Genomic DNA, 24,892 nt, shown 5'->3' with positions numbered 1-24,892 from the left:
GAGTTACAGAGGAGGGCAGGACGAGCAGCAGCCAGTCACCTCACAGAAACCTCCTCTGAGGGAGAAAGCATCAGAACATCCCTGTGATACTGCTAGGTATGGAAGAGTATTAGTATTCCCTTTCAGTAGACTATCACTGTAAAGACAGTCATATTGAAGAAGAAAAAGAGAGTCAAGAATAAAGCCAAATATTGAGAATTACATTGAAATAATTTAGAGAATTAAGGCAACATGTTGAGCAAGACATAAGAAACAATAAATGAGGTGAAAGATGTTTTTTTGCGTTTTCCGAGTAATCTGGAAACGTTAGGAAGAAAGTTATGACTAGAATAAAGTCAAAATGTTGAGTATCAGCTATCAGGCCAAAATGCCTCGAGTGTGTAAATAAAAGTGATAATTGTATTGTCTTTGACTAGATTTGAGGAGATATCATTGGTGGTAAGTAAAAACATTGACACATTTTTATTCAATTATATTTTATTAAAATTAAATTGGATTGATACAAAATTCTGCTGACCAGATAGGCTACATAAAAAAGTAAAAACAGCTGACATAAGTCGTAAAGAGCATTTTGTAGACTACAGTAAGAGCTCATTCACATGCCAGAATAAGAATACACAGGTACAAAAGAAAGGGACTGACAAAGATTCCCTTTTATATTGCTGTTTTTGGAACAGTGGCTCCCATATGCAAGGTAACGAACCTCAATGGAAGAAAAGATCCCAGCAAAATACACAGGAGAGATTTTCACATAAAACACAGAGGTTGGTCTGGAAGTACTTAAAGGAGAAGGATATGGTCTGTGGCCATATGTTATAAATAACACCAGCACAACGCCCCAAATCGCCTCATTTTGTTTACGATGTTCATACCTATTAATAGTGGTTTGTGCTTCCATTGACAAATAGTGCAAAGTCTGTTTGATTACAATTGATACTGAATTTACACCCAGACCAGGAACATAGGCAGACATCACACATGCAAAACATCTGTAGGTTCTTTGAAGATTTAAAAAAAAGGCACACATTCTTGTAGAAAACCATAAAGCTATACTTTCTCCAAACTTACAGGACACTTCTTTGAAGATGCAATAAGAGTTTGTACAACAGAAATAAGCATCAAGTGAATGTACAGTCTTTGATAGAGAACATAACATGTCAACATCGTCTAAAAATCAACTATACCAAGTATAAGAGTCTGCCTTTTATCACAAGAGTAATAATGTAAATTACAAGATGAGGTTTCAAGACAAACCGACTAGTAAGACATTCAATAAAACAGTTTACCGCAGGAAGTCCTTAAGTTGAATGTTTGGCAATTCCATGACCTTTCTTAAAATACCTCTCAGTGTAACGACTAGTCCAGTGAAAGACTCCTTTTCTAAAAAATTGAATATTTACATTTGCATTTGTTTTCAAAAATGCATTCTATGACAATGAGGTACAAATCTACAAAACAGTAGTCCTAATGTTTTGTATGCATGCTATCAAATAAAAAGACCATTGGTGGTGTATAAGTAGATCATAGCTGTGCTGCTGCAACATTCAGGTGAAAGGCCAAAAGCTCAGTAAAGCTGAAATACAGTAATGTAATAATAATAATGTAATAATAACGCCTTTAAACTCACTGCTAAAAGTCTGGTCCAACATTCCACATATGAAATACTCAAGGTAGGTTACATTTAGCTGGATATGAACATTCAATCACTCAAATATAACCAATACAATCATTATTTGATGTATGACACAAACATGGTTTGAAACGGATACATGAAACGGCATCAAGTGTGACTGGATTCGTGGACGGATGCACGGATGAATTTGGGGGGGGGGGGGTCAAATGTCTCAGCATGTGCTGTCCTTTGTGTCCTTGCTCGCCTGGTTTGCCAGCTGGGGGGTGGAGAGCTTGATGCTGCTGTGTGATTGGTTTAGAGCCGTACGCTGCGGTCCACTGGTGACGTGCCTGACGTCTGACATCTCGCTCCTTGGGGTCATCCTGAAGCAGACGGGACACGTCAGGATACCTGTGCTTATTTATTGTACACATATAGTTCTGTATAGCAAGACAAACCGAATAATGGTGCATTTTCACTGTATGGCACAGCACGGCTATACTTCTACTTGTTACATAGAAGAAGTCATTATCTCTCTCTGGAGGGAACTTTGGGATTTTAGCTTTTGCAGACAATTTACATGTAGAAAAAAAGCACAATAGGGCATCTTTAATATACAATATCATTGGCCTGCAATTCAGATGTGAGTTGAATCTTCAAAGGGATTTTCATGATCCTACAGAATTATTGATAATGTCCAGAGCCCAGTCTGCTCTGATTGGTTAGCTGGCTGGCTCTGTTGTGATTGGTCAACCGCTTAGAGATGTCCCGCCCCTTAACCTATCACGTACAATGTGTTGGAGCGGTAGCCAAAAGATGCGCAAGTGTTACATTGTGATGTCACTATGTTACAGAAATAAACAAAGGAGTCCAATGGAGGCGTTTCAGGCAGGGGGGGGGGGGGGGGGGGGGAGTGTGGGAGAGAAACTCCTTCTGCAGGGAGCTTTGGGATGTTAGCCTTTGCAAACCATTTACATGCACTAAAACCTTTATAACACAGGAAAGGCAAAACGATACAACCACAGACCTGGTGCCAAGAGTGAGTTGAGTCGGACCAAAACCATGCAGTGGAAATGAGGCATAATTACATCAACATGTGAAACACTGAACAACTGAAAAGAGAGAACATTTGATAACTTTGAGTGATTACAGGTATGTCTCACTCACCTCCCATCTGCGACTCTGTGCATGCTCTCTGAGCGGCTGCTCATCTTAGAGGAGCCCCCCCCTTTGCTACGTCTCTCTCCACCTTCCCTCTCCCGATCTCTCTCCCTCCTGGAGCTCCGGCTGGAGGTGCCCCTGTCCAGGTGCTCCCTGACTGAGGCCTCGGACAGAGAACCATGTAACCGGGGATGGTGATTTCCCAGCGCGGAGGGTCCTTGGTGGGTTGTCGTGGCAGCGTTGGATGCAGCGTTGGATGCAGCGTTGGATGCAGCGTTGGATGCAGCGTTGGATGCAGCACCGGTGCTCGTGCCCATGGACTTGGAGATTACCTTAAGCTTGTGTGAGTTCGGGTTGTGGTGCTTCTTCTTGTGCTGCACGCGGCTGTTGTGCTTGAGGAAGAACTCACAGGACTCCTGCAGCACCCGGCGGCTCTCAGTGATGGGACTGTCGGAGGAGGACATGAGAGTTTAGTGAAACTATGTATTTATCACTCATGGAAACTGCATTTTGAATAATAACAGGACACATCTTACTCTCTCTTGCGGGTCCTGTTGAAGAAGTAGGCCCACTCAGAGCAGGTTTTCTTACTGCTCACCCAGAACACTGCAGATATTCCAACCACCAGAGTCATTAAGTATTTGACCAGAAACAGGGAGAGGTCTGGGCGGTCGTGCTCGGTTGTCTGGAGCAGGGAGACAAAGAAACCATGAAAGGATCCTTGTGGTAAAACCAATGTTTGACTCAAGACAAAATCCAGATTTTGAATTTATAACCGATATTTAGAACTAGTTTGCTTTTTTCTTCAAAATGTTTTAAGGGTAATCTTCTACTCTCCTCTGATCATTGTCATTCTGTATGGCAGCACACAATAGCTTCTGTATAACACATTACATGTTTGAGGTAAAAGTGTTTTATTTTAAATCAGCTATTTAAAAATGACCACATAAATATGTTGTATTTGGGCAGTTTTTTCTTGATTCTGAATGCTATGTATTTAGTGTTTCTTTAGGAATGGATTTTTTGGCAAACATCTTTCTGGCTCAGAAGGTAGCTCACAAAAATCTTTGAATTGATGTATCCATTATTGTTTTAACTGCAATACAGTCCTCTCAATGTAACCTCGGTTAAGCCTTGAGCCTGTTTTTCAGGCCTCAGGCTCGAAAATGACATTCCCAGAACAAATGACCATATCTTCACTTCTATAGGGGGTAAATTAATCAGCTTTTTTCTCAAAGCAATGATAAACCTGTGAGTTGGATGTAGAAAAGTCAGAATCAATTCAGATTGAACATAGTAAAAAAATGTAAATTATAATGTCCGTCCAAAAAAATAGTGAAAACCACCCTTGAATGATGGGATAGTACCGGTAGTTCAATATTTGACCTTTTTAGAGAAGTTTAGAAAACAAAACACCTCTGGGGTCATTTGGGTACATTTTCTATATGTCTGGCACCCCTTGGTCGATTTTGATGATTGACACCTCTTTTGAACCGTTAGAGCCAATAGAATAGAGGGGAAGTTCCTAAAATCCATCTAAACATTACCCATTGGTGAATGAGTAACCAGAATGCCCAATACCGGAAGCTGTCATACACTCTCGTAGCAGCTAATATGAAATCTCCGTTATTGACATAAAAATGGAATGATGGATTATCAGTAATCATTTCAAAGTGACACAGAGACATTGGATTAACCTTCAGCAGCGTTTTTTTCTCGTTTTAATGCCATTGAACACAGAAAACAACAAAGGTAAGACGTTTTTAGCCGTTTTGTCTCCGTAAAGCACATTTTTTGTTGTTGTCGTTTCGCCACGAGTTCTGGTCGCTCAATGATGATACTTATATGTCTGGAATCTTTGGAATCTCAGCTTGCTAATCGATATCTTGTTTGTGCAGATCCGATAAGTAATAAGGGTATTTTACCATTAGTTCTGTGCTAAGTAAGTTAGCATTTTTTTGCTCAGGGCTAATTCAGAGCCTTTGTTATTAACCCTTTGTTGTTCTAAAAATTGTTAATATTGTCTGAAAGCTGAGTTTCTTCCCGTTAAGTGAGTATGACACATTCATAGTTTAAATGTTAAGAAGTCCTCAGACGCTGTTTCTTGTAAGATGTTGAAATAATAATCACCAGATAAATCGTTCAGAACTAAAACACCTTCTTCACATGACTGAGCCACAGCTACCTTGTAGGAGCAGGGGATGCTGTACTCCTGGCAGCGGTCGTTGATCCAGGTGTTCTCCCAGGTGCTGCGGTGGCTCTGCTCGTAGGTGTAGCAGGCCAACAGGGTGACCAGGGGCACCAGGTAGAGGCAGCTGAACACGCCGATGCGGATCATGAACTTCTTCAGCTTTTCCTGGTTGCGCTCGTCGTGCTGGATGACCTGCCGGACGTGGTTGAGAGAAACGATGCCCGCCAGGATGAAGCAGAGGCCGATGACGACGCCCACGCACAGAGGAGCCAGCACGAAGAAGCGCAGGGCGTCCAGGTCGTACAGCCCCACGAAGCACACCCCGCTGATGTTGTCCCCTTCGACCTTGTTCAGAGCCAGCAGCATCACCGTCAGGGCCCCGGGGATCCCCCAGGCAGCAGAGTGGAACCACACCTAAAGACAGAGGACACAAGGTCAATATTTGAAAGAAAAACAGGGGTTCAAGTGGGTCAGCAATGTCTACGAACCACCAGGCACATTTACATAAAAGCTAGGGAGCTCATTTTGAGGTTGATAATTGTATTTTGTGGCTCTACTGTGAGATACTTTAAAGGTCTATTTTTCTCATACTGCCCGTGCTGCAGCACCTCTTTTCTTTAAACTACCCTCCACCACCTGTCAACACAAAGCCCCCCACATAACAAATCCCAATTAAATCCATCACACAACCACCCTTTTCCTGGCTTTTTATAGCTTGCAAATGTTATGTTGACATTCTTCTTTTCTTTGCTGCTGCTACTCGAGATGAGACGTCATTCTTTAAAACCTCACCGCTTTCTTATCTATGGCCTCACAGCTCCACTTGGGTCCGGCTGCCAGGAACCAGGTGATGGTGAGTATGACCCACCAGACGTTCCCGGCGATGGAGAAGAAGTAGAGCAGCATGAAGATCAGAGTGCAGCCTTTACTCTGAGAGCCCAGCACCACCGTCTCCACGCCGGCAGGATGAGACGCTTTGGTGCAGGCGGCATGGTTCCCCAGCAGGAAGCCGATGAAGTAAATAAGCGACACAAAGCTGTAGCACACGGCGTAGAAGATGATGGGCCGCTCCGGGTAGCGGAAACGCTTCACATCGATGAGGAAAGTTAGGAAGGTGAAGAGCGTGGCGCCCAAGCAGACGATGGAGCAAACGCCGATGAAGTTCTTGGCAAATTCGATGTCATGGGGTTTGAAGTACATGTTGGAGCAAGGCGGCGCACAGTCCTCTGCGCCCAGGAATGATGATGAAAGGCCCGATTTGGTCTTCAGCTGCAGCGGGCACCAGAAGCCCAGGTCCCTCTTAGCTGAGGAGGCGGTTATTGGGGTTGTTGCAGGAAGTTCTGGATCACCAGGAGAGCTACATGGGTCGAGTCTAGTTGAAAAAGCAAAGAAACACATCTTTCAAAGGATTGATAATTAACCATTTCTAGTGTGGATTTCCTATAAATGTATTGTTCGTACTTGTCACACTGTAGCTCAGGAGGCCAGGTGATGCCAAAGATTCGGATATTCTCCTCGCAGTCGGAGAGAACCGTCTCGCACTGCTCTCTGCACGGACGGATCACCTTGTTATCCTCGGTGCATGCTGGGATAAAGGCTTGGCACAGGAAGTGGTGGACGTCTGGAGAGCAGCGCAGGGTTGCCAGAGGCATAAATGGCTGGAGAGAGAGAGAGGGACAAGTTACATTTCATTGAATAAAAGAGGTTGTGATCTATGTGTTTTATAAATAGTGACTTCTATGTAACACTCGTGCTTCTATTGGCAAGCGCTACAACACATTGTTCGTGATAGGCTAAGGGGCAGGACATCTCCAAACAGTTGACGAATCACAACAGAGCCGGCCAGCTAACCAATCAGAGCAGACTGGGCTCTGGTTTCAGACAGAGGGTGAAAAGAGGTGCTGCAGCACAGGCAGTATGAGAAGAATAAAGAGCTTTTTGAACATTAAAACATGGAGACATGTCCCAGTAGAGACACTAAATACAAATATGAAACTGAAAAGGAGCATAATGGGGTCCCAAAAAGCACAAGACATATTAAAGGGCCCATGTCATGCTTTTCAGGTTATTACCCGTCCCCTTGTGTGTTATGAAGGTTTTTCTGCACGTAAACGGTCTGCAGAGTCACAAACCATCAAAGTACACCCTGTAGCGAGTAAAACTCTAACACAGAAGAGACCTGTCTCTGCTGCCCCAGAACGCCTCGTTGGACATTTCTCTTTTTCCATTTGTTTCTTCCGGGAACCAAAATGGACCAATCCGCAGAGCTCCTCACACACCAGGATCCCTTGGCGTCACTATCAAACGCAGTGTAAATGTTCAACTAACAGGGAGTCCCATTGACTTGCATAGAGCTCCCTGGTTGGTAGTAGACGAGTTGGGATCGTGGAGAAATGCGTTATAAACCTTTTTCTTACTCAATATCAAGCCACACTTATTGTTTTTACTTCGGCTGTGAGTGTTTGTGTGTGCTCAGGATGAGTTTCGCGCTGTCTCGCCGACCTGGAAACCACACCAGTAAACCAGCTCACTGAGCAGCGAGCCTTGCAACGTCCTGACCAATCAGAGCACACTGGGCTCACAGGGAGGGGGGGGGGGGCAGGAGCTCCAACAAGCCGTTTAGGACAGAGAGTGAATACACACACTATACAGAGATGCTGTTTGAGAAACCAATGTGAGTTTGGAAAATATAAATCTATTTTAGTAGACCTCAACAATGGAATTATGATCAGTAGAAATGGCCATGACATGGGACCTTTAAATAATATTGTTTTTTTTCTTGTGATGCTTACATCTCAAGTTGTGATGTTGGTACTTCCAGTTAGTTTGAAAACCTCTGCCCTGCAAAGAAGTATTCATTCTTAGTTGTTGATCTGCAGTGATCCATAGCGCTTCGCTTCATAAAGGGGTCCATTGACTGGCTGGGAACCATTTTCTTCCATTTCAACACGCTGGTCAGAAGATTACAGACTGAGATGGGAGGGGGGGGGGGGTATAGGTGGCAGGAAATGACTGTAGGGACGTTGGGAGGCAGGAATGCACAGAGCTGTTGATAGGTTAGTCTGCTGCTGAGCCACAGTATTATTGTGTAGATTTATCAGCAGCATACAAGGCATACACCGAAGACAACTTTATTCAAGTGCAACAAGTCCAGATCATGTCCATGCCAATGTTTTTTTTAATCCTTGGTTTGAAAGTAAATGCATAGTTTGTAGGCTCCTTTGTTATTGCTTCTTATCCACTTATATGTTTAAGAGTCTCTTTGTTTGAACCTTCATCAGAGCAACATGCCCAGACAGACTTCTATACAGTCTATAATGCTAATATTTGTACACAAACCACACACATAGACTCCAACACAGTCCACTACTCAATGCTCTTTTTTTTCTGAAATCCAGTCTGGCAGAGGGCCCGTGTCTCTGGGGCCTGGGCCCTCCCCTCTGACAGTAAGCGTCCTTGTTTCTCTCCTGTGGAGGTCCTGGACTCCGTCTCAATGAGCTCCCCGTTGCTCAACAGTCTGACCTTTATTTGCTTTACGCCAGAGTTACTGTTAAAACTGCCCTCCTTTCAAAAACCTTCAACCCAGTTCAAGTTGAGCAGCTTTTCTCTCAAAGGCGAAATCCTCTCTGCGGATAAACTCATAGCAAAGTACTTCAAGGGTTAAAAGGTTCGAAAAAGTATGTACAAATCTGACTTTCACTTTTAAGACCCTCAAGAGCCGATTGTCTATGACAGTATGTCAACTAGTCTTTCCATTCTCTTTGTATTCTAACCTTTTACTTTGCTACTTCAAAAGCTGGCATTCACTGGTGGAATCTGGGGCCAAGTGCGGAAAAAGGTTAACCCTCCGCCGGAAAATCCTACTGATATGCTGGACTGAAGCAGAAGCCTGCTTGATTACAGCGTCAGGCCTTTGAGATAAATCCCTAAAAGCTTTCAAAGAGAGCTGTGCAGAGAACGTAATGTGTGTAAGCCTGTCACCTGGGAGACAGGAGCGCAGAGGTATCACCGTGTACAGCGGGGGAAATGAGTGAGTGATTAACAGAGAGAATACTCATTGTGGTATGCAGGGAAGGCTTTGTGTCAGACTGGGTGTGTCCCTCCCCTTCCTCCAGAAATCAAAGGCTGCTCACAACAAAGTCTGTGAAGTTGCCTGTGGCCAAGGCTGCTATGAAATAAGAAGCCTATACCTTTGCCAGATGCCCACACAAAAGACTCCTTCAACAGATCACGGTACACGCTCAACACCCTGACACCAAATGTGTGTAACTGAACCCTGGCGTTCAGGAATGCCAGGATGCAGCTAATACAGGAACTGAGCTAAGGAGACATGAGACGACACCTTGGTATAAAGACAGAAAAACAAGCCCACCGACTGAAGTAGAAATGTGAATTATTTATATTAAACTATAATGACACTGAAGCTGTTGTGAGTGCATATATTTTTTAAAAGAGGTTCACTGTTTTGTTGACATATTTGTGAAAACAGTGCTTGACCATTAAGACTCTGGAACAGCGTTTCCCATGGCAACAGTGGACAAACATTTCAGTTGCTAGGAGACAAACTTTCATGATGCATCACAAACCTGTATTACCTAAAACAGATTGATGATATGAAACATTTGTACCCTTTTACAAAAAGCACACATAGCTTAGGTTGTGTAGCATTAGCGTTGAAAGACATCAGACGTCTGTCTCTTTACAACAGTTAACATTCAGAAGAGGACCCATCATATTTGTAGTCTACATGCAAAGAGGAAGCTGAGCACCTTTCTCACTAGCATGCTGGGCTCAACAGAAGGGTTAAAAGGTATCGGCTTTTTGCCAATATCCCATATGCAGAAATATTCCAATTCATTTTGGTACACATTTGTCTCCATCTAATTGCAGCAAATGTATTAAGTCTCTCCTGCAGTGGAATAAAAACATTATTGTGCCTACAGTTATCTTGATGGGCCATTAGCAGGGGCAGACAGGAAATACAATGTTTTTTCAAATGCTTGGTTTTTGCACATTTGCGTCATCCCATTAGACTAGGTCATATTGAAGAAGATTCAACTTATTGTCATTACGTAGTACAGGTACTATGTAACAAAATGGTTTCTCTGCATTTGACCCATCCTAGTGTTAGGAGCAGTGGGCTGCCATTATGAACGGCGCCCGGGGAGCAGTGTAGGGAACGGTGCCTTGCTCAGGGACACCTCGGTAGCACTTGGTCTTTCCGGGACATGAACTGGTGACCTTCCAGTTGCCAAGCCAAGTCGCTATGGACTTCGCCACCACCGATATCAGAGGTATTGCTCATTTTTGGCAGATTTCATTTTCATTCAAAAAGTTGTATCTGCTGATAAGGATAATGTGTCATTTCTTAATAGTAAATTATTCATATTTTGTATCTCTTTTTCCAATGCATCAGACAGTGGCTGGACTAAAAGAGACAACTTAAACTGCAGAGAAAAGTGTGCTACCCTCTGACTTGTATGTAACCCCCTCTATCAGAAGTATTCCCTTGTACAGTAGATTGTTACCACGAGTGATTTCTTAATCTACTTTTCCTATCTTAATGTAACAGTAATCTTACTGTATGGATACAGTGTTAAATACCTTATTTCTTTAAATAACCCAGCCCCTAAATGTTTGTGAGGCTATCAAAGGTCAAAATAAATACAACCCACAATGGAAACCTAGGGTTACGTATTGTAACCCAGCTTCTATGAGTATAGGCGCCCTCTAAGGCTATCGCTATTGGGTAAACCCCACTGCACGTGTGCAGCACTGACAGACTTATTCCACGCCCACCTACGACGTGGGCCCCACCTCCAGGCTCACTTCCGTATAAATAGGAAGTAGGCCCTACAATCCGCTCCCACAGCTTTTTTAACCCTAGTTCTATTTCGTATAAGGCTTCGCCCTCTAAGGCTATCGCTATTGGGTTAAGGGCGAAGCAGGATGTAGTCTACGCCCCACTGGTTCCGTCCGTTACCAGAAGCACAAAACACACCTACTCAGTTAATAACCCATGTCCATTTCGCCGTGCGTAAATGGAGCATCACGTTCCCAGGGAATATAGCATTAAACAATGAATATTTCCCCATCAAGGAACGAAGGTAGGCTTACTCGGGCTACCTGTCGTTTAAAAAGTAGAGTTTTTTTAAGTCTTACTTCGTTAAAAACGATCAAGAGAGGGGAGCAACGGCCGCGTTCTACATGCCGACAGGCAGGAGAGAGGCCTGCAATTTGGAAAAACCCCGATATTCCTCAATCTGGAAGACTATTCAGTACTGAGTGTGTCAGAGAGGAATGGGAGACATCCCTCAAATAAAAACGAATAAACGAACAGGGTGAAGACCAAGATGCAGCCGTGCAAATGTCTTCCACTGTCATTCCTCCGAACAATGCCGTAGAAGTTGATATTCTCCTGGTGCTGTGCGCTTTAATGTTTTCCGGGGGATCCAACCCAGAGGAAACATACGCCTGTGACACTGCCTCACCCAGCCAGTGTGACAGGCGCTGTGCAGATATAGGCTGCCCTACTGAGCGCTCTCTAAAATGCACAAACAGACGCTGGGATTTGCGTAACGCAGCCGTGCGTGTAACATAGCATGCCAGCGCGCGCACGGGACAGAGGAGATGAGATGTGGCTTCCTCCTCTGATGTGTGAGGAGGAGGAAAGAAGCCCTCCAACGTTATCACTCTCGATCTGAACGAGTTTGTGATCACCTTCGGCATAAACGCTGGGTTCGGGCGTAACACAGCTGAGCTGCCATCTCCTTGGATCTGGAGACATGAAGGAGCCACAGAGAGAGCAGACAAATCGCTCACCTTTTTAGCTGACGTCAGAGCCAGGAGCAGAGCTACCTTGGCTGACAGAAACTTCAGGGGAACTTGATCCAGCGGTTCAAAAGGGGCTTTACTTAGTGCGCACAGCACTACAGCCAAATCCCATTGAGGCGCTAAAGCGCGTGATACCGGTCTGAGTCTCTGCACTCCTCGTAGGAAACGTTTTGTCAGCGGGTGACTAAACACCGTGCTGACCCCAAACCCTACATGGCATGACGAGATGGCAGCCACATACGTTTTTATCGTGCTATGGGCCAATTTCCTGTCCAGCAACAGCTGGAGAAATGACAGCACGAGAGGCAGGGGACACGCCACGGGGTCCACGCCTTTTCCTACACACCACCGTTGGAACGCCGTCCATTTGGTTGTGTATAATGCCCTGGTGGACGCGGCTCTGGACCCCTGAATAGTCCTCACAACATCTTGAGAGAGGCCGAGCCCCTCTAAGTGTTCCCGTTCAGGGGCCATGCCCACAAACGTTGGCCTAACACTGGGTGACCGCTGATTGCTCCCTCCACCTGGGAGAGAGCATCCCTCCGCCACGGAATTTCCCACGGTCTCCCTGACAGCATCCGCTGCATGCAGGGAAACCAGGATGCTCCCGTGCGCTCCGGGGCTATTAAAACCGCTACCAGTCGCTCCTCCTGCACTCGGTGCAGGAACCGAGGGATCAGAGGGACTGGTGGGAAAGCGTACAGTAGCACCCTGGGCCAAGGTCTGTGTGCGAACGCGTCCACCCCCAGAGGGGGGTGATCCTGCCTTCTCAGGGAGAACCAGAGAGCACACTGCGCGTTCCCGCGTGCATCGAACAGATCCACCTCTGCTGTCCCGAACCTGCTCCACACTTGGGAGACCAGCTCGGGGTGGAGGCTCCAGTCCCCTTGTCGAGGACCTCCTCTGGACATGAGGTCTGCCCCTCTGTTCAGCTCGCCGGGAATATACACTGCTCTGATCGAGAGCATGTGTGTGCGCGCCCAGCACAACAGCCGCCTGGCTGTGTCCAGCAGCTGCGCTGATCGAACACTTCCCTGACGATTTATGTAGGCTGCCGCCGTTTTGTTGTCTGTCCGAATCATCACATGATGATTCCACAGCAACGGGGCGAAGTGCTGAATTACTCTCCATACGGCGAGTAATTCCAGCGTGTTTATATGAAGGGACATGTGAGGCGGCTACTGTCCCCCCACTGCCTGCGACATGCATGTTCCTCCCCACCCTGAGAGCGATGCGTCTGTAAACACCGAGGTGTGGACGTCACTCTGCGAGGGGAACCCCCACCGACAGGATGTGGGGATTTTTCCAGTAGGTCAGATCTAACCCTACGGATGGAGGAACGCACACCATGCGTCTCCTCTGACGCACGGGGTCGATGCGCAGGCGAATGAACCACCTCTGAAGTCTCCTCATGTAAAGGAAACCCAGGGGGATCACCACGTGACCAGCTGACATCATGCCCAACAGCTGCATCACGGAAAGGGCTGTCACCACCCTGCCGGGTGTGACGCGCCTGAGGAGAGCTGTCAGATTCTCCACTCTCCGCTGTGAGAGTCGTGCTCTCATGCGGGCTGAGTTGAATTCCATCCCCAGATACATGATGATCTGGGAGGGAAGAGGACAGCTCTTTTCCCAATTGATTATGAAACCCAGGCTTGACAGGTGAGATACGAGCTGTACCGTCTGTAAAGCAGCTTCCTCTCTGGAGCGAGCCAGCAACAGCAGGTCGTCCAGATAAAATAACACTCTCATCCCTCCTCTGCGTAGCGGCTCCAGCGCCGTCTCCACACACTTTGAAAAAGTGCGTGGAGCCAGGGAATATCCGAACGGCAGTCGATTGAACTGGTACGATATTCCCTGGAAAAAACGCAGGAATTTCCTGTGTTTTGGGATGATGGTTATGTGGAAGTAAGCATCCTTCAGGTCTATAGAGGTGCACCAATCTCCCTGGTGAACACACTCCATTACCTGTTTGATTGTCAGCATATGAAAAGGTATTTTCCGTATCACTCTGTTGAATGCTGACAGATCTAGGATGGGTCTCATCCCCCCGGCCTTTTTCGGGATAAGAAAATAACGGGAGTAAAACCCCGATTTTCTTCCCCTTGAGGAACCCTGGAAATCGCACTTTTTACCAGGAGTTCCTGCAGCTCTGGGGGGAGGCAAATTGCAGAGAGTACCCTCTGCTGATCAGCCTGCTCATCCATCCGTCCATTAAACATAGCCGCCTCCACTCTGAGCATCGCTCTGAGAGCAGGCGTATCTGTTTTTGTTGTGCGGTGGTAGTCATGGTGACTAGCCATGCCAGAGCCCTTGCCGCCGTTGCTCGTGACGCAACCCAAGGGGGGCCCCACCCTGAAGGGCTGTGAAGGGGTCTCCACACGCTGCATCACACCCGACTCTCATCCTGTCTCTGTTTATGAGAAGGCTCATAAACAGGACCCTGAGGCGGGTTTATGCTCCAACTTGTGGAGGTGTGTGCAGTGCTTTTCACCTCGTGCGTAATAGCCGCGCTAGGCTTAATACGACTGTGTGTAGGCACAACTGAGACAGAGGAAAAATTGCGCTGCTCGTTACCCGTAAGGATAGAAGCGGCCGATTTAAATGTCAAGCCCTGCTGTCTTATAACCGACTGGTTAAATACCGCAGGCTTATACAGCGAGCCTAGCTGTTTGCTAACCGTTCGATTAGAAACAGCTGGCTCCACCAGCGAGTCCCTCTGTCTATTAACCGACCGGTTAACAGCAGATGGATTATGCAACAAGTCCCGCTGCTTTTTAATCAATAGATTAATAGCAACCGGCCTGACTAGTGTGGGGGATACGTGAGACACAGGTGCTACAGACACACTGTTGAGATTTGAATCATTTTTATTGACCAATCTCTCTTCCCACATAACCCCCCCAAAGAGTCATCTTCTGTTCTGCTTCCTCGGAGGTTCTCTCGGAGGAGCAGACCAGGAGTTCTTCCTTCCCCTCCGACTCGCCGCCTGCAGATCCTGTCTCTGCGGCGGAGGAGCCCTGGGACGGAGCCCCTGCCGCTGCCGAAGGGCGGTGCTGACGCCGTTGCTGCTCTCGCTGCCCCCGTTGAGACTGTAGCGGGGGCTGCGGATGCTGTCGTTGCTGACGCTGCTGTCGCTGCGGACGTTTGTCCTGTAGCCAGCTAGCATGACGCCTTATGTCGTCTGCTTGCTCTGAAGCAGACTTCATACCTTCCACCATGGCATGGAACTGTGGTCCAAATAGTCCGTCCGGACTAATTGGAGCCTCCAGAAGATCTTTTCCTGCACCCTCCGGTATATTCCCCTGCTGTAGCCAGAGATACCGGTGGACCTGTGTCGCCCATGCCGCAATCCGCGCCTGCGAGACTGCGACTGCTGCGCACAGGGTGAGTGCAGTACTGGCCGCCTTGCCTATCTCCTCAGCCTCCCCTGAGGACATAGTTTTAGACTGCTCCGACATTTCCACCATGGAGTTTGTCAGCAACGCTATGTTATTTGCCGCCGCTGACGCCTGGAAAGCACACTGGTGCATCCGGTCCGTCTGTTTGGCGACAAACCTGTCTTTGGTGGCAGCCAGCATGGGTTGCCGTCCGGAAACCGAGCTGGCCTGCCTAGCCCCAAAGAATGCCGTGAGGTTCGGCTCTAGCGGAGGCACGGTCGGGAAACCCACGTCCGTGAGTCCCTCCACTCTCGTGAGAGGCACGTATGTCCCTATCGGAGACCTCATGGCTCCAGGGTCCGCTGCCGCCCCCTCCTGGTACTTCCTTATGGCCGGGAAGCGTGGCCAGACCGGGTCCCTCCTGACCCTGTGTACCCGGGAGAACACCCGGACATATCATCCGGCGGCGAGCTCTCCTGAGCTAGGGGAACGGGGAGATTTCTCCAGGCGGCCGCCTTGGATATGATCTCTGGCAGTTCCAGGAGAATCCCGCCAATCGACGGCAATGCCGTGTTGGCGGAGATAGGGATCACGGGATCATACACCGGACCTACACCGGTTATCTGTCTCCTCCGTCCGGAGGGGAGAGATAATGGGGGAATCCCCCGTTGATCCCTGTATGGAGGGGACGTAGTCGTCCGACTCGTGCCCTCCACTCTGATCCAGAAAATCAATGGCTTTGTCCCCGGAGTACTCCTCCCGGACGTGCCAATCGTCCTCGGCAGCTGCAGCAGCGAGAGCGTCCGCTCTCTGCTGTCTGAGGGCCAGCGGGAGACGGGCACAATGCGAGCATGCTACCCCGGGAATGAGAGCAGCGTTCGCATGCTCTATTCCCAGGCAGGACTCACACTGTGAGTGCCTGTCAAAGCTCATGATGTAGCCCGACCCGCACACGAGGCAATCCCTGACACAGCCTTGACTTTCCTGTCCAGTCTCCATGTTAGAAAAACAAAGCTTTTTAGGAGGAATCTTTGTTTTTCAGAGGTAGCTCTCAAAAGAACCGTTTTATCCTGTCAATGCTTCTGCAACGGAGTGCTGAAGAAAAGTAGGAGCGGATTGTAGGGCCTACTTCCTATTTATACGGAAGTGAGCCCGGAGGTGGGGCCCACGTCGTAGGTGGGCGTGGAATAAGTCTGTCAGTGCTGCACACGTGCAGTGGGGTTTACCCAATAGCGATAGCCTTAGAGGGCGAAGCCTTATACGAAATAGAACAAGGCTAGATTCTTTAAAAGATTGTATTTTAAGGTTGAACAAAGGCAACTTATTCCAAACTGGTTGACAATATCACAGATAAGGTCGACGTTCAAATGTAATCTTATTAAATATTTTCTCCCAAATTTGACCCTACACAAAATTGATTAGGTGAAGTCATAACCAAACAACACATACAATATCTAGTAAATATGGAAATAGTTTTCAAATAAGACATCAATGAAATGGAATTGGCAGTAAAAAAGACTGATTGGCCAATGCCCATCTAGGCCAATATTCGCCCAATTACAATGCATCATGTGTATTGTAATGAAGACTCACCTCCATATTGCTGGCTGCGATATCTTGGTCGTAGTGCTCCATCATGTTGGGAAAGAAGGTCATGTTGTAGGGCATCCCCGAGCACCGATGCACTTTGATGGGCTCGCAGGTAAACAGACTGTGGGCACTGCAGCTTCCCACCCACATCAGAGCCAGGCACGGCCATAGTGGTCCACACATCCACATTGCTGATGGGGAGTGGTTTTGTGTTTTTTATGTAAACTGGAACAGTTTTTCTTTTTGGCTTAGTGGGAGGATATCTTGGCCCAAACGTTGAATTTCCTTGGCTCACACCGTCATCCGCTTTTTAATTCTCCTGGAATCATCTCAGCGGAGCCGAAGGGCAGAGCAGCAGGTAAAACATTCCCATCCTTGGTCGGCACATGTCTGTGGATCACAGCTAGGAATCCACCATCCCTGAGAAATAAGAAAAATATATATTGGAAATGGGTTTATACCTTCAGCTCCCCCCTACCACCACATTTCAAGATTTCTCTTGAGGAACCTCGGCAAGTGGTTATTACCGTATTTATTCAGAATTGCAGAGCAGAGACAGACGAAAGCCCTGACATCAAAGCAGTCTCTCACACAACCTCTCATTGTGCTATCACCTAAAGGGCTGAAATAAGCTGAGCAAATTCAAATGCATTTATCTAGGAACCACGGCATGTCCCTTGAAGTTCTCAGGCTCCAGTTAGGGGACTGTTTAAAGACATATCAGTTAGTACTATTCAGGAAAACAAAATCCCTGTGCTCACTTTAAGGTCATGCAGACAGGGTGGGGAATTCTAAAGATCAACGCTGATTGAGTAGAATGAGTCTCAGCTTGTAGATGCTCATTAAACTTCACATTAAAGTGTCACTGTTTCACCTTCACACACTTATTTTATGATTTAAAAAAAGCCTGAGAGACGGTAATACTTTCCCAGTGAATAAAAAAGCAAAGTATCATGAGGTTATGTTTTTCAAATGGGTCATAAATTCACCACTTTTGGATATTAGTTTTGGCTACAGTCTGTATAACCTACTACTAACACATGTATACAGCGGTGGAAAGTAACTAAGTACTGAACTCAAGTACACATTTGAGGTACTTCAATATGTATATACTACTTCATGCTTCTACTAAACTACATTTTGGAAGCAAATGTTGTACTTTTTACTCAACCACATTTATTTTACAGATGTATTTACTAATTACTCTCTACATTATTGTTAATATTGTATTCTATTCTGTAATGAGTGGTTTTACCTCAATACTTAAGTACATTATCCTAATCATTCTTGATGCAGTACTTTTACTTGAAATGTCTTTTATAGTGTGGTATTAGTACTTTGACTCAAATAAAGAATCTGAATACTTTTTCCAGCACTGCATGTCTTATAACAAGTAGTTGTTTAAGTATTTTGTATGAAGATAGTGTTGTTTAAGATAAGTTGTTTAAGTGGGTGCTTGAATTCCTGATGATTATCATATGCTGATATCATAACTAGTGGTAACAGTTTATCTAATATTACCACCCTGTTTATAACCACCTTTAACAATATTCTATGTTTAGATTATAGGCATGTGAATTCCATAAACTGCATATATATAATAGTTTGAGCTTCATGATAATAGAAACAGGGTAAACCACTTTGGTTATGCATTAGCATAAACGTTTAGGTTAGCATATTAGCAATGATTAAATACACCCTAAAGGTTAGCAACGCAGATAGTTAACACAAGCAAGCAGACAACAACTCAATGTAACAAGCAAACACGAACAGGTTAGAACAAAGGAAATTGAATTCTTCATAATACATATTCAGGACATGGCATATCCACGAAGGAAAGTGCCATAATGTGTTCAGGAAAGCAGTTTTCCCGTAAATTAGACGCCAGCGGCGGTGAGGGAGTTCCAGTAAACATCCATGCCCCCGGTCGCTGCCATGGGACAGTGGCCGAAAATAAGTTCGGTAAAAAGTGTAAAACACTATGAGAGTTAAACAATAAAACACAAGCACTTACCCCCAACTATCCGGGAGTTTTCGTAACAGCTGACTACATGGAGCAACTCTGTGGGGAATTCGGTAGCGTGTTTCCTGCGACAGGCTCCAGCACAGTCTTTGCTTGTCGGGCTGCTGTAAAGCGAAGCTGCGTTCACGTACATTTGTAAATGTCACCACTTCGTTAAAACCCGATGTCAGCGCTTAATATTTTACCTTTTAGTTAACCATTAAAATGTATAATGGTCTTGAAGTTTTAGATGTGTGGTAACTTTTAGATACAAATAGAAAAAAGATAGTAAAGAAAAATCGTGTTTATTTGAGTGCAAAGGTGCACTTGAACGCGTCATGTGAGGTTTAGGACAATACAAGAGTCAAGACCATAGGTAATGTCAGGAAAATGGCAAGGCATTTTCTAAAACAGCAGTTGAAATTCAGATTTAGTTTACAAAGTCAATGTGTGTATACATTTATACAATATTCTTTGTGAACTTTCATATCAACAGAAGGTGAAAAGACGAGTGTATGCTTACATTTTCCAATATGGAAATCAGTGATTGATCAATTTAATTCAGACAGAACTAAAACGCATACATACACAACAGTAAATACAGTACTTGAGTACATTCACTCAGGTATACATTCCACCACTGGGAGCAGTATGGCGTTAAATAACAGCACTTGGCATTAATCAGACTCTTCCTTTACATTGTGCCTACAGTTAGGGGAGGGACACTCTCTCCCCCCCATAGTCTTTGACACACAGCTTGCCGTATCCCAATTATCCACCAGAGGGCGCTGTTTCCCATCGTTGTCCATATTCATGCGACCGCCGTGTAGAGGCGGGGTTTAAAACCTAACAATTTAGGTGCTACACTGTAACCAATAAAGTGTCCGCGATAACAACGCTCCTTTTCTTTCTCCGCGGATGTAGGAGAGCCCAACCTCGGACATCAGATGACATTTGTACCGGAGGCTCCGCCAGAGGGGACGGGACTGAATCATAACACATTCATATGAGGTGCGTAAACCTGTGTTGCATATTAAGACAAGAGGGAAGCCGAATACAGTTAATTCCTGGCAAGCCCTTATGTGCTCTATATAGAATTCGGTGTGTGCGTGCGCCATGTGACGGATGCAACAGGATTATTGTGCTCGAGGAGGGTGTTCTCCGACATAGTTTTTGGATCGAGGCGCTGGCCTGTTGCTAGGAGACCTTTGACAGCTGGGAGCTTTTTGGAAAGTGACAGTTATAATTCACTAATGGTGTCTGTTTCTCTGGTAACCCAAACATGTATTTTTCTTCTCCCGATCCTCTTCCTTGCGCACTGATCGTGGGTCATCCCTAATTACCTCTTGTGCGTAAAATACAACATTTAGATCTGTGCTTTTTTGCAGTCAGGAGATTACAGTCTTTTTGCATTGGAACAGTGGCCTACTTGTTGTTGATTGTCAGGTCCTACATATATCCATCATCCGGATATGTTTAATCCATTTTGAAGCTCAAATTATGTCATTATCTCATTAGAAAGCTGGAAAAAAATCCCATGTACAGTAGCTGAATGTAATCAATGAAACGTGGTGAGCTGCTTATATTAAGGACATGTATTAAACATCTGGGAAAATATGGAATTTTAGTCTCATTTGCACTAGAGGTGTCATTCTCAAGATGTTATTTCAAGTAAAATAGCTTGATTTGCCTCTATAAGAACAACACAATCAAGAGCTTATTTATGTAAAGCTATGAAATATGTGCAGCATGTGTTGTCCTGTTTTTAGGGGATGGACTCAGGATGGTAAGCTCCTTCTCTCCCTCTTCACTCAGCAGTTGCCTGTGGCCATGTGTCTGAAGGTCACTCATGAACAGATCGATAGATCTCGCTGAAGTGTAGCCACTTGTACACTTAGCCCTGTCTTGAGGGAGACCACATACATACAAAAGCATTTCTTATACAATGTTGGGGGACCTGGGGGCGCCTTATTGCACAGCGACTAAGTAGCATTTCAACCATCTAGGATTTCAGTGGTGCTGCTGACCTTTGTCTCCCTCTTGTGCTGCTGGGCATTTTGTCAGAGGGGTATCAGATTCAGGTGTGTCACACATTATGTCAAGGTTGTAGCTACACCAAACTGACTTGGTGTAATTTGGACTCCCAGCTTGTTTGTAGAAGTGCTGAGCTTGTTTATTGGTCTTCTCTGATGTCGATCCGCCTGTGGCTGTGACATGAAAAGGCCTTGAAAGAACAGCAATAATAATTGTCAAAGTCAAGAGAAGGGACAAAGTCAGCACTTGGCTCTTCACACATCGCAGAGGAGGTTGTCACAGTGCGTCTGGGTGGAGTGGATGGTCTGAGTAAAACTGACGCGCTGTTCTGTCCTATCAGGCTGATGCATGTTCCCAGTGAGGAGACGACAGTCCTCAGGAGCCACATAACACCTCCCCTCCACCTCCACCTTCATCACCTCATCCTATCTCCAGGGGCATGCCTTCTGAACCTAGCCTCAGGTAAGTGGACTGGTCCGTCAAAACATTCCATACATGCTTGATAAAGGCTCACGGAACCAGTTGAAAAACTCCTCAAGTAGCAGTTATGCACTGAAAAATCAAAAGACTATTTCATCACACTGCTTAGGGGACAGAGTGCACTATTATTTATTCTAGCCTGAAGAAGATCCATGTAAGATCAATATTGTGCTCAATAAAGATGTTCCCAGTGTACAGGCTTCACTGTATTTCTGCTGTTTGGATTTATTGGAGGTTTATTGGAGGTTAGAAAAAGGTAAACCCACACGAAGGAGAAAGGCTGCGTGCTCTATACTTTTTGTTATTTTCAACAAATCCCATGAGAATCCAACAATGTGTTAGTCCTTTTTCTCAAATCTGGCATGCAGCTTGTCTCTAGCTTGCCTTCTCAAGCCCATTTATTACCACTGAAGGTGCTTTTTAGTGACATATATCTTTATAAACTTATCACAAATAGGATTGCAACTTAAATCAATAATTAAGAAATATCTGGAATAAAATGAAACAATACGGGTTATTTACTCTGGTTGTTTTAACGCGTGTTATTTTGCAGATAGACAAACAAACCATTTACCATTTCATTAGCAATCTTTTAATCCATTAATTTGCTAAATAAATCCATTCATTTGTTGAACACAGACATTAGGGAATGGGGATGGGAATGTTACGTCATCAACAGCAACTCGCAACTAGTGACTGCAACCTATTGACCTAACCTCTACAGTGTGCGGAGTAGCCGTAACCTTTTCACTTTAAATGTTTTAAACATGGTTGGTAGGCAATATTATGTCACTGGCTTTAACAGCCACTCCTATGACCAACGAGCAAAACAAAAAAAGGAGCATGAGTGACATCTTGTACTTCTGAAATACAGGCACACAAACCACTACACTGGGAATATCATTTAAAAAAGGAAATATTGCAGAATACATACATATACTGGGAGATTAATTATGCTTGATATGCCGACGTTTTGTTTACACTCAGTAAGCGTTATATTAGTTATCTTACCTCTGTCAGGAGAACTCTATAGTTGTCAATAAACCTGTATAGATTTGAAGGTCATATATCCCCCCATTTGTAAACTTGACATGGGCCTAAAAATGTCATATTTTTTAATTGACGAGAGGTGTAAACACTAACTCCAAAAATCAGTTAAAGTGAACAGTCCGTCCTTCTCTTAATTGATATGGATGGATGACATCAATAAACTTTTTTTTTAATAACGCTCCTCTGATTTTCCTAGACTCGAGCTTCTCTTTGTACGGGCATTGACATTTTGAGCCTACTTTTTTCGATTTTGGATGCAAAACCGCAGACAAATGACCGGGAAATGCTGATATGTATATGCACTGCGGCTCCCATTCCCTATATGAAATGGGTCATGTGGTGAGTTAGCTTAAATAAGATTAAATAAGGTAACATAAGATACGATAAACCTTTATTTATCCCCCAAGGAAAAGCTCAGGTGTTGTAGCAGGCACAAAGAACATATACAATAATTAGCGCAGAGTAGTGAAAGACAAAGTTCAGAGGTACTAAGTGACAAGCTAGCTAACTAGCTGTACATTAAATAAAGTACTCGGGAAATGTGTTGGCTTTGGGCTGTAAAGAAATGCTTTACAAAAAGGAATTCATAAAAATAGATAAATGAAAACTTCTCAATTAGCATTAGCATGCTTATTCAAGCTAGGTTACATCCCACATCAAGGTTATAAACTGTGTATTAACTTTAGGCTACTATCTGGTTGTTTATACAAAATATCATAAAATGTAAAACATATTCACTCCAGTAATGTTATCCAAATCATAGACCTTTGGCTCAGTTAGTGGAGTAGTGTAGGCTGCACATGTGATGAAGAACACGCTGTTCCTGCAGAAGGTTACTCTTACTGAATTCCTTTTTAATTGTATTCTGTCAAATTATCTGTAACCTTTAAGTGATGGAAGAATGTGCTACTGAATGCTATAAGACACTTTAAATTACACATTTGCTTTCAATTGTAGGATTTTTATTTTTGAAATTGTTTAGATTCAAATTCAAAGGTTTTATTGTCATAATTATGCACAAAGCTACAGTGTAGAAATGGCAATGCAATTCTTCTGACCTGAGTCAGTAAGTAATCAAAATAACAGAGTTCTTGAGATGTGAGTATTTAGAGCAGCAGAAAAGCATTCATTGACTAAAAATCAAGTGCCCTTGTTTGTCATATTGATAAAACATGTTACCAAGTGCAATGTTGTAGCTTATTTGTTAGTTTTTTTTATTGTTTTTGGACGACAGTAGGGTTTCTTTTGGAGCTTTTCTCTGACCACTACGAAGGTCTAAAAACAGAGGGTGTTGTATGTTGTACTGCAAAGCCACCTGAGACTAATGTAATTTGTGATATTGGGCTGTATACAAACGTATTGATTGATTAAGCACAGCCGTGAACACACTTGAAGGATATACTGTAAATCACAATTGGCTACACAGGAAACACGTGTTTGAAGTGTCAACCTTTTGATGGTTTTCCTGAGCCATCATATGCAGGACCCCATCTACCCAGTGGTACAGTATTAAATATCAACTGTGCCGATAGTAATGCTGGCTGCTGAAAATGCACACTGCGGCTTTAAAGTGAAACTCCCCCTATTTTATAGATCAAGGTCATATCTGTAATTATAAGGAGAACCATGGAGCTTGTGAAAACAGCTGTTTTATGCCTTTGTGGATCAAGACATGAGAACAATTAGGATGATGTCATATTGCTTTTCGCTTGGAGATCACAATTATTTTAATAATCCTTTTTGGCTTTATGTAGAATGATGAGAAAAAAAGGCCACATTTGTTTTGAATCTAACATCTCATTTGTATCTGTAGTTAAAGTCAGGCTATTTGAGTTGACACCAACTACTTTATTGTGCTCTTTGTTTCCAAAAACAGCCTTTTTCTTTGGATATTCAGTCTTGGGGCACACAAGGCTACTTTTTTTCCTTCATGAAACATATTGCAATAACAGTAGTCCATGTCCCAAAAAAACTATATATAGTTTCATAATAAAAAAATCACTTTTCAGCCAAAACAGTTGCACAGAATGTCTTCAGATGTGTGTGTAGGCAAGCCTAGGGAACACTTGTCTGCGTGATGCATTTGTCTGTACCAATTCAGAAGCCTGCAGGCAACAGGAGCTTTTAAGAGAACATTTATTCCAGATACAATCCATCCAAGGCAAGGCACGGCAAACTAGTAACAGATGCTTTGGTTTTCAATGTTGGAAAAATATCTTAAATATTTTTCTTTTCAAAGTAATCTACCCCTTGAACATCAACCAGTTTTATGAAACTGCATTACTTAACCACTTGAGTAACCCTCTTAAAGGTCCCATGACATGGCCATTTCTACTGATCATAATTCTATTGTTGAGGTCTACTAGAATAGATTTACATTGTTCAATGTTCCAAAATCACATTGGTTTTCTCATACAGCATCTCTGTATATTATGTGTATTCACTCTCTGTCCTACACGCCTTGTTGGAGCACCTGCCCCCCCCCCCCCTCCCTATGAGCCCACTGTGCTCTGATGTGTGATTATGTGTTACACTGGCGTTTGTTAGCAACCAGAAAA

At 44.5% G+C, this 24,892-nt stretch overlaps 2 protein-coding genes across 3 annotated transcripts in view; one reads left to right on the top strand and one right to left on the bottom strand.

The window, feature by feature from the left end:
- Positions 1 to 992: 992 nt before the first annotated feature.
- On the bottom strand, positions 993 to 18,887 carry fzd6 (frizzled class receptor 6). Its single transcript, XM_034102438.2, has 8 exons — positions 18,783 to 18,887; positions 16,772 to 17,188; positions 6,426 to 6,622; positions 5,757 to 6,336; positions 4,959 to 5,378; positions 3,310 to 3,458; positions 2,780 to 3,220; positions 993 to 1,995 (listed from the first exon to the last, which is right to left on the bottom strand). Exons 2-8 carry the CDS (start codon positions 16,955 to 16,957, stop codon positions 1,845 to 1,847), a joined length of 2,124 nt encoding a protein of 707 aa, XP_033958329.1. The 5' UTR covers positions 16,958 to 17,188; positions 18,783 to 18,887; the 3' UTR covers positions 993 to 1,844.
- A 765-nt stretch (positions 18,888 to 19,652) lies between these two features.
- The window catches only part of klhl32 (kelch-like family member 32), a 43,488-nt gene continuing 38,248 nt past the window's right edge, over positions 19,653 to 24,892 (top strand). For both annotated transcript variants that reach the window (XM_034101683.2, XM_034101681.2), the window contains exons 1-2: positions 19,653 to 19,781; positions 21,145 to 21,266. In XM_034101683.2, the coding sequence (XP_033957574.1) occupies positions 21,244 to 21,266 (23 nt within the window). In that variant the 5' untranslated portion in view covers positions 19,653 to 19,781; positions 21,145 to 21,243. The remainder of the gene's footprint in view (positions 19,782 to 21,144; positions 21,267 to 24,892) is intronic.

The sequence above is a fragment of the Pseudochaenichthys georgianus genome, chromosome 16 (genome assembly GCF_902827115.2).
Source record: "Pseudochaenichthys georgianus chromosome 16, fPseGeo1.2, whole genome shotgun sequence".
Taxonomy (NCBI): Eukaryota; Metazoa; Chordata; class Actinopteri; order Perciformes; family Channichthyidae; genus Pseudochaenichthys; species Pseudochaenichthys georgianus.
Note: the sequence above shows the minus strand (reverse complement) of the source record. Positions and strands in the feature narration are given on the sequence as shown.

Excerpts from the sequence above, each read along its gene's own strand:
- fzd6 (XM_034102438.2), bottom strand. The coding sequence starts at position 16,957 with ATGTGGATGTGTGGACCACTATGGCCGTGCCTGGCTCTGATGTGGGTG. Across the intron at positions 6,337-6,425 it reads CCTGAGCTACAGTGTGACAA|ACTCGACCCATGTAGCTCTC; the intron begins GTACGAACAATA and ends TTTTTCAACTAG. Across the intron at positions 3,459-4,958 it reads GCATCCCCTGCTCCTACAAG|ACAACCGAGCACGACCGCCC; the intron begins GTAGCTGTGGCT and ends TCCCTGCTCCAG.